Source organism: Zalophus californianus, chromosome 4 (assembly GCF_009762305.2).
Source record: "Zalophus californianus isolate mZalCal1 chromosome 4, mZalCal1.pri.v2, whole genome shotgun sequence".
NCBI classification, from domain to species: Eukaryota; Metazoa; Chordata; class Mammalia; order Carnivora; family Otariidae; genus Zalophus; species Zalophus californianus.
In genome coordinates, this window is record NC_045598.1 from 190,834,245 (window position 1) to 190,850,487 (window position 16,243).

The window sequence follows — 16,243 nt, forward strand, 5'->3', positions numbered from 1 at the left end:
CCGCCCACCTCGCGTGGGTCAGCCAGCCACTCCCGGGAACGCGGGCTGACACCAGGGGCGGGACGAATGAGGGGCCTCAACCAATGAGCGCCAGGGAAGGAGGAGGGCTCGCACGCGCTGGAAGAGTGACGGACAGGCACCGCAGCCAGTAGAAGTGGAAGAAACGAGTGAATGGCGGGAGACGCTTCCTATGGCTATCCGAGCTCTCGATCCCGGCGGCTGAAGCGGGCCATTCAGGGGCGGGGGGCCGGGCCTTGCGAACGCTTGTTGTTGTCCGGCTCGGGGAGGCAGAGGTCGCTCGCTCGCTCCTTTGCTCGTTCGGGCCTTGGGTGGCGGTCGGCGGGCAGGTCGGTCGCGGTAGTCGGTCGCCGTGCAGGGGCGAGGCTATGTCGCGGTGGCAGCCCGGCAGGGCCTGCAGGGCCGGGAGTAACGGGACGTCGCCGCGGAGCCTCTTCCCCCGGATACAGTGCGGCCCGAAAGGAGGCCGCGGCGCCTCCCTCCGGTCCTGAGGAGCTCGCGCTGCCCGGAGCCCTCACCGCCTTCTTACCCGCGCCGACGTCAACCGGCCCGACCCGGCCCGGCCTGGCCACACCGAGCGCCGCGCAAGCAGGTAGGTGTCCGCCCTGTCCCGGGCGCCGAGTCGGGGCCTCCAGAACTCCAGCCCCCAGCGGCCTCCGCACTGGCGCGCGTGCGCGTCCCGGGACGCACGGCCTCCTGGGATTTGTAGTTCTCCGCGGCTAGCTTGGGGTTTTCCTTAGCCCCGGCGGAGAGGCGGGTGCGGCCAGGCTGACGCTGGAGCGCCCTAGCGGCGGGCCGACGGGCCTTTCGGGGGTCGTGGTACCTGCCTCTGTTCCTTGGTGTCCGAAGAATTAGGCGTAGTTGTGGAGAAGAACGGAGAAGCCTATGGGTTTGCTCTCTACCTCCCTAGAGACCCTGTAGAACAGGGAAGAGTGCTGCGTCCAGGTGACCGCAGGGCCCCAGCCCCAGGTGTGCTGGGTCCTAACCCGGTGCAGGTTCTTACTGTAGCTGAGGAGCTTAGCCCGAGGGGGTACTGCAGGAGTCCCGTGCGTTCGAGGGCTTACAGTGACCCCTCCCCCCCCACCATGGTGGGTGAGGCTCTTCTCTCCAGATGGACGGTGTCCAGGGAGATAAACCAGCGAGCCCTAGCATGAGCAGGATCCCTGGTACGCCCCCAGGTATCGGGGCGGGGAGAAGGGGGTTGGCTGAGCTGCAGCCTGGGCTTGCCACTCTCAGGTAAGAGGATCTAATTTCTCTCTCCTGCCAGTGCTGAGGGTTTAGGAGTAAGCTGCAGGAGGGACCCAGCTTGTTTCTAATGGCACCACTTAACTGGGTAGGGAGGCCAAAGGCTGAGCTTTGGGGGCCAGATACTCAGGGACTGGCCTCCCATCCTCAGGCAGCACTAGCCCCTCCGAGCACAGGACCCCTTCCTCAAGGACATGAAGCTGTTGGAGAACTCGAGCTTCGAGGCCATCAACTCACAGCTGACAGTGGAGACTGGAGATGCCCACATCATCGGCAGGTGAGGCCTGGGCTCCATGGGCCTCAGAGGTTACGATGTCCTGGCCCAGAGTTGAAGGTCCCCCTTGCACCTTGTAGGATTGAGAGCTACTCGTGTAAGATGGCAGGAGATGACAAGCATATGTTCAAGCAGTTCTGCCAGGAGGGCCAGCCCCACGTGCTAGAGGCACTGTCTCCACCCCAGACCTCAGGCCTCAGCCCCAGCAGGTGAGCCGGGGCAGAGTCGGCCCACTGCGGGCTGTGGGGTGCAGGGCAGTGCTGGGCTGATGCTTTTCTCCGTGCAGACTGAGCAAGAGCCAAGGTGGTGAGGATGAGGGTCCGCTGAGCGACAAGTGCAGCCGCAAGACCCTCTTCTATCTGATTGCCACGCTCAATGAGTCCTTCCGGCCTGACTATGACTTCAGCACAGCCCGAAGCCATGAGTTCAGCAGGGAACCCAGCCTCAGCTGGGTGAGGGTCAGGCTGGGGGGAGGGGCCCACAGCCCCACAGCTGTGCTTACTGTCCTTCCTGACCTGCAGTGGCCCCTGGGCTCAGCCCGGTTCATGCCCTCTGTCCTGCATCCTGAGTCAGTCCCAACTGTGACCGTCCTAGGTGGTGAACGCAGTCAACTGCAGTCTGTTCTCGGCAGTACGGGAAGACTTCAAGGCCCTGAAGCCACAGCTCTGGAATGCAGTAGATGAGGAGATCTGCCTGGCCGAATGTGACATCTACAGGTGGGCTGGCACCCCTGCAGGTGGGCCCTGGGCGTGCATGGCACGTGGGCCTTCGTACCACCTCTTGCCCCGCACTCCCCAGTTACAACCCAGACTTGGACTCAGATCCCTTTGGGGAGGATGGCAGCCTCTGGTCCTTCAACTACTTCTTCTACAACAAGCGGCTCAAGCGGATTGTCTTCTTCAGCTGCCGCTCTATCAGGTTGGCCCCTGTCCGCCTCCTTTCCTTTAGCTCCTGTTTGGCCCACACACCATTTCCCCCAGCTGTGCCCCCCCCGCCTTTGTCCTCCCTGGACATTGTCCCTGGGGCCAGCACCTGGCCAGGGATAGGCAGTCCTAAGACCAGTCCCCACACCTCCCCCAGCGGATCCACCTATACCCCGTCGGAGGCAGGCAACGAGCTAGACATGGAGCTGGGGGGGGAGGAGGAGGAGGAGGAGGAGGAGGAGGAGCGGCGCGGAGGTGGAGGCAGCGAGGGCGGACCTGAGGAGACGAGCGCCATGGAGGACAGGTGTGTGACGGTCACTGGAGCCAGGGCTGGGTGGGGCAGTGGGCGCCCCTCTGCCTGATCTCCTGGGCGTTGGCTCCTCCAAGCTCACTGTGTGCCCCCTTCTACCCAGGGTCCCGGTGATCTGTATGTGAGGGTGAGGAGCAGAGGCCCCAGCTTCATTCCGCTTCAACCAGTGCCTGGAACTGCCCACTCGAGGGGCCCCAGGGCCTCCCCAGCTGGTGGTCAGCCCCTGGCCCTGCCACGGCTCCAGCGCCGCCCAAGGCCACGCCCGCCTAGCCCTTTGGCTCCGGCCTACAGATGTCTACTCACCCCCACAGGCCCCGGCTGCCCGTGTTGTGGTTGGCCTGGACAGCACAGGGCCTGGTGGGAAGCCACTGCCTGTCCCAGTGAACTGACAAAGACAGGGACAGCTGGACTACAGAGTTTATTTTTGTATTTTGTGCCGGATCAGGAGCGGGCCTGCACACTCCAGCCCAAAGGGTCTGAGATCCAGTCAGCAGGCCCCTGCGGTCACCACCCTGGGCTTGGCCAGCCCCTGGCACCCACCTGTACCCCCCTCTGCCCCCCCCCACCCCGCCACCTCGCCCATTGGGCAGCGTGCACTGAGTGTCACTTTGCTGCAGCTGTTTGTTTCCAATAAAAATTTCTGTGACTTAGTGGGGACCTAGGCTCTGTGCTGTGTTGGGGGTGGGGTCTGCGTCGAAGGCGGGGCCTACGGCGTCTGGTAGCCTAGCAACGGTCTTAGGGTCCGTTGAGCCGCCTCGACCTGCAGCCGCTAGAATGGAGACTGAAGACTCAGACGCGAGCAACCCCTATTCAGTAGAAGGCAACAAGTGCCTGGACCCGGACGTGTGTGACGCTGACAGCTGCGACATCCCAGACCCAGGGCTGCTCAAGGAAAAGAACGGTGAGGTGGCCTGGCCTCGCCCCCAGATGCCCACGTGGCTGCAGGCACGTCTTGCTCAGGCAGGAGCTCTGCTGCCACGCCACACTCCCTGGGCAGTCCCTTAACCCGGCAGGGCCCTCCAGAGAGGGCCTGCCTACAGCCTCCAGAGTTAGGGGTCCAAGACCACACGGTGAGAGTGCTTCTACTGCTGATCTGCAGAGGTGCTTTCGGAGCCAGTCCCACGGCTTTTTACCAGCAGCTCCCGGTGGCAGAACATGACCCCACGTGCCCGTGCCCACCAGCTGTGGCTGTTCCTACGTGCGGGCCTCCATGACTTTGTAGAAAAGGTGGGGCTTGCCTGTGGGCCCTGCACTGAGGCCTCTTCTGGCCCATCTCTTCCCCTAGGTGTCCCTAGTATGCCCCCAGCCCAGATCCCCTTGGCTCCCCTGGGCAGGTGCACTACCTCTCCAGCCCCCCCCCGCCCCCACCCCCCAGCTGACTGCAGGCCTGTTCATCCTGGCCCACAGGAAAAGAGAGGTGAGCGGTGTGTGGCACGCTTGACCCATGGGCTGGAGCCGCTGCGCCACCTGAAAGTGGCAGCTGGGCTGTGCTCAGTGGCCCAGGACCCAGTGGGCAGACGCTTTGTGGTGCTCGATGGTGCAGGCCACCTGCACGTGCACAGAGAGGATGGATGGGCATACGAGAAGCTACAGGCCCCAGCCGTGCTCACGGGGCTGGTGGCAGTGCCGGGCCCGCTGGATGCTGTGAGCCGCTTTGTGGGTTGGGGCCCCAAGGGGCTGGCCATCCTAAGGCCTGACCTCAGCCTGCTGTGGCTGAGCAAGCCAGGGGTGGGCAGGGTGCCAGGCCACGAGCCCCTCTGCTGTCTGCCAGTACCCAGCCTGGGGCTGTTGCTAGTGGCAGGGGCAGGTGGCAGCCTTGTGCTCTGGAAGTTCTGTTCAGGGGGTCGCCGCCTGGTGCCATGTGGGTCACCTCTGCAGCTGCCACCAAGCCCTACAGGTACACTCACCCGTTTGGTTCTGGGGCCCCTGCAGTCCCACCAAGTCCCACGCTGCTTCGCGGCCTATGGCTCCGCTGTACTCACCTTTGATCTGCACACCTGGGCCCTCGTAGACGTGCGCCGGGACCTGCACAAAACGTGAGGGGGCGCCTAGGGACCGGGAGAAAGGGAGGGTGGCAGGGAGAGGCAAATCCAGGAGGGCAAGCGGGTCATGGCAGGGGCACAGGGGCTCACACACTGGGAGGCACAGAGTCTGCCAAGGCCGCCTCCTCCCCTTCAGCGCTATCTTGGACTTGGCCTACTGCCTAGAGGTAGAGGCCATGGTAACAGCCTCGCGCGACAGCACGGTGAAGGTGTGGGAGGCTGACTGGCGGATCCGGATGGTGTTCATGGGCCACACAGGTGCGCCATGCCACTGAGGCCCATTCCCTCTCCACCCTGTGCACGGCCCACGGGAAAGAGCTCTGGGCTCTGGCCAAGCTTCTCTGCACTGGCTGCACCCCGGGCTGACGGCTCCCCTTTCCCAGCCCCCGGGGGAGCCCGAGTGACCCATGTCCCTCCCACAGGCCCGGTGACAGCTCTGGCTGTGCTCCCGAACACGTCCCTGGTACTGTCGGCCTCGCAGGACGGGACGCTGCGCACCTGGGACCTGCAGGCGGCAGCACAGGTGGGCGAGGTGGCGCTGAACTGCTGGGGCCCAGACGTGGCGTCTGGGCGCGTGAACCGCCTGCTGGCGCCCGCGGGCCCCAGCTGGCCGGTGCTCTCCCTGAGGGCCAGCAGCGTGGAGCTGTGGCGCCTTCGCGAGCTGTACTCGCCGCTGGCGCAGCTGTCTGCCCCAGTGCTTCACGTGCAGGTGGTGCCTGCGCTGTCCGCACCCCCGCACCCGCTCCTGCCGGCGCGCCTCGTGTGCGCCTGCGCCGACGGCTCGGTCTACCTGGTGTCGGTCGCCACTGGGCGCACCGTGAGCGCGCTGCTGCTCGAGCCCGGTGACTGCGCAGCCTCAGTGCTTTATTGCCTGCCGCGCGAAGCGCTGTGGCTGCTGACACGCACCGGACAGCTGGTGTGTGCCAGCGCGGCGCGCTGCCCCATGCGCGTGCTGCACCGCGTGTGCCCGCCCCCCGCGCCTGCGCCCAGGCCCTGCTGCCTGCACCTCTACAGCCACCTCACAGACCCCGGCAGCGCGTTTGCCGGCTGGGAGACCGTGTGCCAGCATGGGGGGGAGCCGTGCCGGAGCGACGCAGCCCGGGCCTGGAAGGACAAGAACCGGTGGGTACCGGGGGCGCCTGGGTGGCTCAGTCGTTAAGCGTCTGCCTTCGGCTCAGGTCATGATCCCAGGGTCCTGGGATCGAGCCCCGCAACGGGCTCCCCGCTCCGCGGGAAGCCTGCTGCTCCCTCTCCCACTCCCCCCTGCTTGTGTTCCCTCTCTCGCTGTGTCTCTCTCTGTCAAATAAATAAACAAATCTTAAAAAAAAAAAAAAAAGAACCGGTGGGTACCGGAGCCGGACGGTGGGGGCGGGGCGACGGTGCCCGAGCCCACAGGCTGATGTCCTGCACAGGTACCTGCCCGTGGTGGGGCACACGGATGGCACCCTGTCAGTCCTGGAGTGGCGCTGGTCGAAGACCGTCTTCCAAACCGAGGCACACAGCCCGGGCCCCGTCACCGCCATAGCGTCTACCTGGAACAGCATCGTGTCCTCCGGTCCATATCTCCCCTCCCCCCGTAGATGGCCTGGGAATGCCTTCCCTGCCCCACAAAGGCCCAGCCCTGGCTCCCGCCCCTGCAGGCGGAGACTTGACAGTGAAGATGTGGCGCGTCTACCCCTATGCGGAGGAGAGCCTGAGCCTGCTGCGCACCTTCTCCTGCGGCCACCCTGCCGTGGGGCTCTGTGCACTTGGGAAGCGGATCACGGTGGGCTTTGAGGATCCGGACAGCGCCACCTATGGCTTGGTGCAGTTTGGCCTGGGCGACAGCCCCCGCTATGATCACCGGTCCCAGGATGACCCCACGGACCACATCACTGGTGAGGGGGCAGGGCAGAAGTAGAGCCCGAGGCGCCACATGGCCCTGGTCCCTCACCTGAGCCTTGTCCCTCAGGCCTGTGCTGCTGTCCCACGCTCAAGCTGTATGCCTGCTCCAGCCTGGACTGCACCGTCCGCATCTGGACGGCGGAAAACCGCCTGCTGCGGTGGGCTGGGGCTGGGGCTGGGGCTGGGAAGGAGGGAGTGAGGGGTTGGGAGCGTGTGGGTGGCACGCGGGCTCTCCTACCTCTACCCCGGCCAGAGCCTACAGCCTGGACAGGGGAACAGGGCCTTGCCCCTGCTAGGGCTTCAGCTTCCTACTTTGTGGAGCAAGGCTGGACTTTGGCCTTCCACACCCCTCCAGGCTCCTGCAGCTGAATGGTGCCCCACAGGGCCTGACCTTCAGCAGCAACAGTGGGGACCTGGTGTTGGCTCTGGGCTCCCGACTCTGCCTGGTATCTCATAGGCTCTACCTGCCCACATCCTACCTGGTTAAGGTACACAGTGAGCACAGGATGGTGTTGGGGGGGTGTTCCTGTGGGTGGACAAGCCTCCTGAGGCCAGGGCTGTAGGTTCCTTTCTCCCGTTCAGAAGCTGTGCCAGAAGGTCCCTGATGTGGTGGATGACCCTCTACTACCACTGACCAGCCAGGAGTCGCGGACCTCAGCCCAGCTGCAGAGGCTCGGCAATCTCCATGGGGTGGCCAGTCTTAGGTCTGCTGGCAGGCCCAGCTGAGCTGTCCTGGAGGCCCCTGCCCAGCTCCCCTGAGTCAGGGCCTGGCTGGGTGACCCCAGCACAAGGCCCCAGAGCTCCCAGGCCACATAGGCCACCCCAGTCCCCGATCCCAGCTCTGGCACCCCTCCTCCTGCCAGAGGCCTGGCCACCCCCACCCCCAGGTCCTTGCCCCCAGCATCTGCCCAGTCCCGCCAGTGATGACACCGGTGTCCCACCGGTGCCCATCCTTGTCTGCAGCACAGACTGGTCTTTCGCCCATCGCCAGACGGCAACACCGCAGCAGCCAGTGTTGGAGGAGGTGGGGTGGGTCCTGACCCCTCAACACCCCAAAGCCCCAACCCTGCACCTGGCCCAGGCCCAGGCCCACGCCCGTTCAGTCCTCGGGATAGGCCTGGGGCCCCTGTGGTTGTCTGGGAAGCACGTGGCAAGACTGAAGGAGGAATGAGCTGACCCCTGACCCCTCCCCCAGGACTTGGAAGCCCTAGTTGCCCGGGATCAAGACCTTCAGCAGCTGAGTCTGGGGCTGGTGGTCCCGACAGCCCAGCCCCCACCCTCCCAGCACGAGCGGCAGGAGGCGTTTGACCACTACTTGCACCTGATCTATGGCCCTGGCTTGCTGGTGGGTGTGAGGCCTCCCCCAGCCTCAGCCTTGACTCCAGCCCCTCCCTCCGCCCAGGGCCTCCCACACTGCCCATCTCCACTGCATCCCTCCCAGGACGTGCCTTCTGGAAGAGAGTTCCAGCGGTGGAGTACCGTGACCCTCGCCGTGGAGAGAGAGACCTGGGACGTGTGCACCTCACACAGAGCTGCCAACTGCCTTTGGAAGGCCAGAGTCTGCCCTGAAGTCCCGACGGTGCCCGCAGCCCTCCCCCAACGGGACCCGGGAGCTGTGGGCCCGCGCTTTGTCCACCCCCCCCGAGCCCCCTTGCCTATCCCACCCGTACACCGGGGGGTGCACAGCAAGGCATCCCAGGTAAGGCCTCCCACCCCTCCCGCCTCTGCCCCGACCCCATGACCCTGCGGCCACCCGGTGACAGACGTCTCCCTCACCCCAGCTGCTGGCCCGCTCCTCCCTGAGCAGTAACCTGGGCCTCAGTCTGGACCTGCAGCTGCATTTGGAGCGGCTCCGAGGGGAGAAGCCTATGGTCCCAGGCCCACCGGCCCTCCACCTGCAACACGGGGTGAGGGGCAGGCGGTGCTGCCTACCCAAGAGCAGGGCTGCAGGGGCACTGAGGGTCCGTGCTTGGCTCTGAGCCCTTCTCCTGTCCTCAGGACCCCCTCTTGATGAAGAGGCGGCCCAAGGAGCCTCTTTCCAACCTCCGAGGCTTCTTTCCTACCACCATTCAGCCCTACAAGGTGAGAGCCCCTCGCTCTTCCCAGAGGCACACCCCCCCAGGGAGGGTGTTTGTCACCAGGGGCAACCTTCTTATGTCCCCCATCTTCCCTTTGCGCAAATCTTGTGCTGAAATCTGACCTGAGAGCCATGCCCGCCCACAGCCTTCCACCCACCTCCTGGCCAGCCCTGTTCTCTGGGGACCAGCTGCCAGAGAGCCAGAGATTCCTGGGGGAGACACCAGGCCAAGCCAGAGCCTCTGCCCCCTGATTGTGCTTACATGCCTCCTCCCCAGTTCAAGTGCTGGGTGGGTCCTGTGTGGACTTGGGAAGATCAGAGTCCTCTCCCTTTAGCGGAGTGAAGTTAACGGGAGCTGGCCCCTTGCAATCTACCACCTTCCCAACCTCTCTCACCCCAGACACCCAGATAAGCCTCTCTCCAAGCATATTCTGGCACTGTCAGCAGCCCAGACGTCCTCAGTCATCACAGCTGATGTCTCACTGACTGCCCTTCCGCCTGATTTCTAAAGCTTTTTTTTTTTTTTTTTTTGCCTGTCTGTGTGTTTTGGGTGTCAACTGAGAAAAGAGGCAGAACTGAAATAAAACAAAAGCATTTACTTGGGGTCTTAGAATTGCAATTTGGGGAGCACAGATTTGGTAGCAACCCAGATCGAATCTTGCTGAGGAGTAAAAGCCAGGTGACTGTCTTGGCAAGTTGCAGGAGCACTAGGAAACTTACACCAGTTATGGGAAAATGTAATAAAATTGTACACTGGTTTTCTGAGCACTTTAGTTTGGTTACAGGAAAAATAGTTTTTGCAGAGTGTCCACTTTTTTTTTTTTTTAGGATTTTACTTTTAAGCAATTTCTACACCCAATGTGGGGCTCGAACCCACAACCCTGAGATCAGGAGTTGTGTGTTCCACGAACTGAGCCTGCCAGGGGCTCTGCAGAGTGTCCACTTTTTTTTTTTTTTTTTTTTTTTTGGTCAAGAACGCAGGGGCAGCAGTCCTATGTTCAGTCTTGGCCCAGTTCCATATAATTCCTCTTTCAAAAACGGGATGAAGTTTTAGTTCCCAGTCTCTGATGTTAGGAGGTTTAACCCACGTTGGCTCCGACAGGGGGTGTGAGCCCCGGCCGGAGCAGGCGGGCCGGGGCGGGGCTGGCGCTGGGGCTGCTCTGCCAGGTGGTCTCTGGGGTGGGGTGGCGTTCAGGTCTCAGCCCCCGTGCTGTGTGCCACCCCAGGACTTGCAGCGGCCGGTCAGCTTCCCCGGCAGCGTGCCCAACTCGGTGGTGCTGCAGCAGATGTGGCTTCACCGGGAGGTCAGCAGCCTCGGAGCCCTCGCCCAGCACACCAGCCGCAGAAGCAAGGCAAGGGGGCCCTGGGGGGCCTCGTCCTCGGGCTCTGCAGGAGGGGGTCTGCGGTCCCCGCAGCGCAGTGTGCCAGCGACCGCCTGTGCTCTCCCCTGTGCAGCCAGGAAGGCGCCAGGATGACCTGTGGCTGCCGCGGCGCATCGGGGTGGCGCACGGCCAGGTGGCAGCAGAAGCTGACCGGGTGGTTGGGGGAAGAGGAGGAGGAGGAGGAGGAGGGGCAGCGGTATGTGGACTGGTCCTCAGATACCCTGAGCCCACCTACGCAGCTCTCCGAGTCCGAGGAGACGGAGGCTCAGGTAGGCGCCTGCTGGGGGCTGGGCTGCCGAGCGCGGCGCGGGGTGGAGAGGAGGGGCCTGCAGCTGCTGCCGCTCCCGCAGGACTCCGAGTATTTGACCCCGAAGCGCGCGCACTCTCGCACCGCCGCCAGGCCTGAGACCTGCTTTCTCCACCCCGGGCACCCCCACGGGCACTCGCTCTGGGAAGAGCGCTACGGGCCTCTGCCCAGGTTTCCTGCATTTTTTTCGTCGGCCAGAACTGGTTCAAAAAGCTGTTCCCCATCTTCACCTTGGAGGTTCGGGGGGTCTCGGGCACCTGGGAAGCCCAGGCTGGCGGGAGGGGGGGGGGGAGGGCAGGGCCTCAGCACTCGGTACCCGCAGGCCTACCCCGAGGTGAGCACGGTGGAGGGCCTGGCCTCACTGTTCGTGGACCTGCTGTACGAGGCCTCTTGGGCAGACGGCGTGCACATCTTGAAAGCGCTGCTGAGGCTGCTGCCCGACACGAGCAGAGACCTTCGTAACCAGCTGCAGGGCGTCCTCGTGCGCCTGCTCAACCTGGACCAGCCCCCCAGCCTCGAGGTGCACCGCTAGCCCCGCCCCCAGCCCCGCCCCACCGGCCTGCCCGGGGCCTTGCGCTCCCCACTCGACGCGCGTGGCTCTTGTGCCCTCAGGACCAGACGCAGAAGCAGTTCGTGATGCTGGCTCTGCAGCTGCTCCTGGCCGGCTCCCTGCAGTCCCGCGAGGTGGTGCTGGAACTCATGTCGTACTTCCTCTACTCGCCTGCCTCCCGCCGGTGGGTCTTTGCCCCCTACTCGTCCTCCCCGCTAGTGGGGGCGGCGGGGGAGGCCTCTGGATCAGCTGCTCACACCTGTCCCAGGCCGAGCTCAGGAAACTGCTGGATGGGCTGGGGCCTTCAGGATCCGCAGGGCTTCCTGTTCAAGGAGATGATGACCTGGGTCCAGGGCCCGGACGCAGGCTCCAAGGCTGCCCTGCGCAAATGCTGCTGCCAGAAGCTGGAGGAAATGATCCAGAGGTTGCAGGTCCTGGGGGGCAGGGGTGGGGTAGGCTGCTTGCAGTGGAGCCTCCTGTCTTGCCCACACCCCGCCCCCCCCCCCAGGCTTTCCCCAGGTCTTTGAGGGGAGGGGCGGGGGATCCAGGTGAGGCTGGCCGGGGCTCTTTGCCTTGCTCTGTATCTGTGCCTCATGGGTCCTCTTCTGTCTCCCAACCCCCCATTTCTGGGGATCATCCTGCTCCTCCCCAGGAAGGAGTCTGCAGCCAGATCTCAGGCTTGGGGGCCGGGGCAGCCTCTGCCTTGGGCTTGGGGGCACTGTCCACTGGCTGCTTCCTCCACAGACGGAGCACTTGCAGCCTTCCGTGGCCAAGTTGTCCGAGATGCTGCCCAAGGTCTCCCAGACCTCGGTGTTTCCATCTCCTCCCAAGGAGACCCTGTCGCGGATTTCAGTGCTCGCTGGGTCACCTCATGTCTCAAGGGCACCCTCAGTCCGTTCCTGGGTACCCTCCCTTGTGGTCTCACCCGGGAGCTGAACTTGGCTGTCCTTGAGTCCGGAGCCAAGCCGATGCCTTCACCAACGCATCTCCGGCGGAGCAAACACGCGCTGTCTGAGGCGCCGCCGCACTTCTGCCCCTCCGAGGTCCACGCGCCCTCCTCAGCACCCGCCGCGCTGCTGGAAGAGTCGCTGCCACTGGCGCAGACGGACTGGTCCCGGTCACAGATGCTGGACCTGGGGCCAATCGATGCGCTCAACTTCTTTTGCGAACAGCAGCGAGCACGGCTCGAGCAAGGTTTCCCGCAGGAGGAGCTCGAGACACTGCGCCCGAGCCCGCGCCCACCCGAGTCCAACACCGTACTGCCCCAGCCCCGGGATCGCTGGTGAGGGGGCCCCCAGGCTGGGACGGGCCCTGTGGGGGGCAGTTGAGGGCCTGGCTGGGCCAAACCTACTCCTTACCCCTCCAGGCACTATCCCATCCTCCGGCTTCAGGAGGCCAAGGTCCAGAGGTCTCCGATGAGACTGAGGGGTGAGTGGGGACAGGGGTAGAATTGGGCCCCGACTTCTACCTCCACCGTAGCCGGGGTCCCAGTGGGCCTCGACCCCACCCTGAGACCTCACTGACCTGCTGGCCCGCAGGCTGGATGCGGTCCCGGCTCTGGGTGGGCCATACCCTCAGTGGCTCCATCCGGATGCTGAAGCTGCCGCTGCCGAGGGTAGAAGTTCAGCCTTTCCCCCCGGACTGGCCCAGGCCTGCCCGTCCGCTGCCCCCACGGCTCCTGCAACCCACCTTGCAGCGCTACTTTCTGCCAGATTATACAGAGACCCTGACAGCTACAGCTGACCAGACTGGTGGCCCCAGTCTCTTCTTCCCTCCAGCATGGAGTCAAGATGTGGCTCTCCAGCCAGCTGTTCTCCCCTGGAAATAAAGTCCAGAGGCCATGGCCAGAAAAAAAGGGTGCCACCTTCATCTTTGGGGACTGCAAGTGTGAGCAGGGCCGTCTCAATGGTGTGATGAATCTGCCAGTGGCCAGTTGCAAGGCAGGAGCTGGGGGCATGGTGGAATCTGGCGTGGTCAGCCCTTGGTGGAGCAGCATTCCTGGTGGGGGTGGGTCTGTCTGCCAGGAGCCGGACCCATCGCATGGGCATGTCCCTGCTCAGGCACTCAGCCTGTGTTTATCAATAAATTACCGGGGTCAAGACGGGTGTGAGGACTCCTGGGCCAGTGAATGGCCAAGCATGGAGGGCCTGGGAGGGTCCACACACACACACACGTGTGTGTGTGTGTGTGTGTGTGTGTGTGTGTGTGTGTTGAGTGGGGTGGAGGGCCTGCAGACTTCAAACAGAGTCTACCCTTGGGCTGGAAGGGAGAAGAATTGATGGAGTCCCATGTGCTTTATTCAAGTAGCAATAAAGGGGCAACACCCTTTGGACCCTTCTATCTAAAAATTGCCACGGGGCGCCTGGGTGGCTCAGTTGGTTGAGCGACTGCCTTCGGCTCAGGTCATGATCCCAGAGTCCCGGGATCGAGTCCCGCATCGGGCTCCCTGCTCAGCGGGGAGTCTGCTTCTCCCTCTGACCCTCTTCCCTCTCGTGCTATCTCTCATTCTCTCTCTCTCTCTAATAAATAAATTTAAAAAATTAAAAAATAAATAAAAAATAAAAATTGCCACGAGACCGAACTTGTATGTGAAGTGCAGGGTCTCAGAGGCCTTGGCTTCCTTCTGAGCTGTCAGGACCTCCCAGGGCACTGGTCCCACAGCTTGTGGGGCACACGGCCCATGTGTGCACTTGCTATTAGGTCTGCCTTTGTTTTGTTTTTTAAAGGCTTATCTATTTCTTTAGAGCGAGCACAGGTGGGAGGGGCAGAGGAGGGGGAGAAAGAATCTGTAGCAGACTCTGCCCCAGCCCAGAGTCCAACGCGGGGCTCGATCCCATGCTCTGCCCAGCCCAGAGTCCAACGCGGGGCTCGATCCCATGACCCTGTGGTCACAACCTGAGCGGAAACCAAGAGTCGGATGCTTGACTGACCGAGCCTCCCAGGTGCCCTGGGTCTGCCTTTGTCAAGGGTTTGTTCTAGCTTTTACAGCCTCCCTTTGGGTCATTGAACAGCAGTTTCTTCCCTCTGAATGTGTTCAGCCTCCAACTTTAGACGTTTTTTTCTCAGTGGTGTTCTGGATAGAATTTGTCTCTCATACCTTCTCCACAACCCCCAAACTGTGCCAGGGTTCTTGTCAAGGGGCTGTGGAGAGGGTGGCCCTTTCCTAGGCCAAGTAGGGCAAGAATTGCCAGGTCTGGAGAACCAAAGACATGACATTTGTATAAAAGGATCCGTGCCTGCTAAAACAAGGACTGTGGGGCCCATAGTAGTCTGCTTCTGTGGGTGTTTCCTTTAAATTATAAAAGCAATAAATTCTTTTAAAATTACCAACATCAGAGGGGCACCTAGCTGGCTAAGTCGGTGGAGTGTGCGAATCTTGATCTCAAGGTCGTGAGTTCAAGCCCCATGTTGGGCAGAGAGTTTACTTAAATCAAAGTAAATTAAAAATAGATAAAAATATATTTAAAAAATATCAACATGAGAAAGTGGGGCAAATTTAAACAAGTTTAAAAAAATTAATTATAAAGGGGAAACGGTATATATTAATACATATTAATATATAATTATCTTAAAATTAAGAAATCTATTCATCTATACCATTCAGAGAATAAAAAGGCCAGAGTGGGAGGAGATATCTGTAATACGTGTAACTATAAACGACTCATCTCCAAAATACATAAAGAGGGCGCCTGGGTGGCTCAGTCGTTAAGCGTCTGCCTTCAGCTCGGGTCATGATCCCAGGGTCCTGGGATCGAGGCCCGCATCGGGCTCCCTGCTCGGCGGGAAGCCTCCTTCTCCCCTCTCTCACTCCCCCCTGCTTGTGTTCCCTTTCTCGCTGTGTCTCTCTCTGTCAAATAAATAAAAGTAAGTCTTTAAAAAAAAAACCAAAATACATAAAGAACTTCAACGAATCAATAACAGTAAAAAAAATCACACAACCCAACAGAAAAAAATGTACAAAAAACTGGAATGAAATTTTCACTGTAGAAGAAATCAAAATCACAAATACGTGTATTCCCTTCACTTCCTAACCGAGTTAGGCCTTAATGAGTTACCCAGTTCTCTGAGCCTTGGTTTCCCATGTATGAAATGGGGATGATGATGCGCAGAGGCTGTGCAGGACTGCTGTCAGAATTAATGAACTTTATATCTAACACACTTAGGAATAATGCCTAGCACAGATTATGTAGATAGAAAACAAAGTCAGACCCCCCCTTTTTTTTAAAGATTTTATTTGTCAGAGAGAGAAGAGAGAGCACAAGCAAGGGGAGGGGCAGAGGCAGAGGGAGAAGCAGGCTCCCCTCCGAGCTGAAAGCATTCGCTGAACCAACTGAGCCACCCAGGTGTCCCTAGATCCCTTTCTCACATCATTTACAAAAGTAACGTTCAGATGATTTGAAGATTGCAATGTAGAAACTGAAACTATAAATATATCAAAAGGTAATTTAGAAAAATATTCACTCAGAATACTCAGAAGGAAAAGATAGACATATTTGCAGATTTAAAAAAAAAATTATGGCAAGGGGTGCCTAGGTGGCCTCGTCGGTTAAGCGTCTCTGCTTTCCACTTGGGTCATGGTCCCAGGGTCCTGGGATCGAGTCCCGCATTGGGCTTCCTGCTCAGCAGGGAGCCTGCTTCTCCCTCTCCCTTTGCCCCTCTCCCCTGCTCATGCTTTCCCTCTCTCTCTCAAATAAAATCTTAAAAATTTATGGCAAAAGAGACCATAAAATTAGGAACAAACCTCAAAGTGAATTGTATATTTAAATGTAAAACTAGGAAAAATTGAGAAGGAAATATAAAAGATCTTCTGGATGAGCAACTGATGAAGTATTCTCAGACATGATGCCCAAAACACCATATATGAAAGAAATCAGAAAGTTGGACTTTATCAAATTTTAAACCTTCTGCTCTGTGAAAGGCCCTGTTAGCAGGATGGGAAGACAAGCCATGACCAGGAGAAAATGCCTGCAAATGGCCTGTCCACAAAGAACATCTAGCTAGAATGAAAAAGAAAAAACAGCTTTCAAAATTAACGGTAGAAACCAAACAATCCCACTAGAAAATGGGCAAAAGAAGCAGACATTTCACCAAAGAGGAGATGCTCCATATCACTAGCCATTAGAGAAACGCAAATTAGTACCTAAAATAAAAAGAGTTGACATCACCAAATGCTGGTGAATATTTGGAGCAACTGGGTCTCCATACTTGCTTGTGGGAATGCAAAATGGTCC

At 60.4% G+C, this 16,243-nt stretch overlaps 2 protein-coding genes across 5 annotated transcripts; both read left to right on the forward strand.

Annotated features, from left to right (window-relative positions):
* The first annotated feature begins 45 nt into the window (after positions 1–45).
* Positions 46–3,420, forward strand: MAF1 (MAF1 homolog, negative regulator of RNA polymerase III). Of its 4 annotated transcripts, none has more exons than XM_027601028.2 (9): positions 46–610; positions 1,116–1,184; positions 1,415–1,540; positions 1,618–1,746; positions 1,824–1,989; positions 2,132–2,253; positions 2,336–2,455; positions 2,618–2,764; positions 2,874–3,420. In XM_027601028.2, exons 3-9 carry the CDS (start codon positions 1,458–1,460, stop codon positions 2,893–2,895), a joined length of 789 nt encoding a protein of 262 aa, XP_027456829.1. In that variant the 5' UTR covers positions 46–610; positions 1,116–1,184; positions 1,415–1,457; the 3' UTR covers positions 2,896–3,420. The 4 variants fall into 4 exon arrangements, with proteins under 4 accessions (XP_027456829.1, XP_027456820.1, XP_027456809.1 ...); XM_027601019.2 differs by having other exon boundaries at positions 1,130–1,184; XM_027601008.2 differs by lacking the exon at positions 1,116–1,184 and having other exon boundaries at positions 48–610.
* A 115-nt stretch (positions 3,421–3,535) lies between these two features.
* On the forward strand, positions 3,536–13,096 carry WDR97 (WD repeat domain 97). The gene is given in 25 exon segments (XM_035727086.1): positions 3,536–3,671; positions 3,870–3,997; positions 4,178–4,806; positions 4,949–5,070; positions 5,235–5,934; positions 6,225–6,367; positions 6,453–6,689; positions 6,764–6,854; positions 7,052–7,184; positions 7,279–7,400; positions 7,660–7,720; positions 7,892–8,041; positions 8,138–8,395; positions 8,478–8,603; positions 8,695–8,778; positions 10,000–10,125; positions 10,229–10,424; positions 10,612–10,637; positions 10,640–10,699; positions 10,785–10,982; positions 11,075–11,196; positions 11,281–11,520; positions 11,566–12,294; positions 12,379–12,440; positions 12,551–13,096. Coding segments are annotated over 25 exon segments (5,160 nt in total). The 5' UTR covers positions 3,536–3,544; the 3' UTR covers positions 12,841–13,096.
* The last annotated feature ends 3,147 nt before the right edge of the window (positions 13,097–16,243 follow it).

Bases quoted from the DNA above. Each gene is read 5' to 3' on its own strand.
- MAF1 (XM_027601028.2), top strand. From the start codon at position 1,458: ATGAAGCTGTTGGAGAACTCGAGCTTCGAGGCCATCAACTCACAGCTG. The intron at 1,990-2,131 runs GTGAGGGTCAGG...TGACCGTCCTAG, and splicing joins GGGAACCCAGCCTCAGCTGG to GTGGTGAACGCAGTCAACTG. The intron at 2,456-2,617 runs GTTGGCCCCTGT...CACCTCCCCCAG, and splicing joins TTCAGCTGCCGCTCTATCAG to CGGATCCACCTATACCCCGT.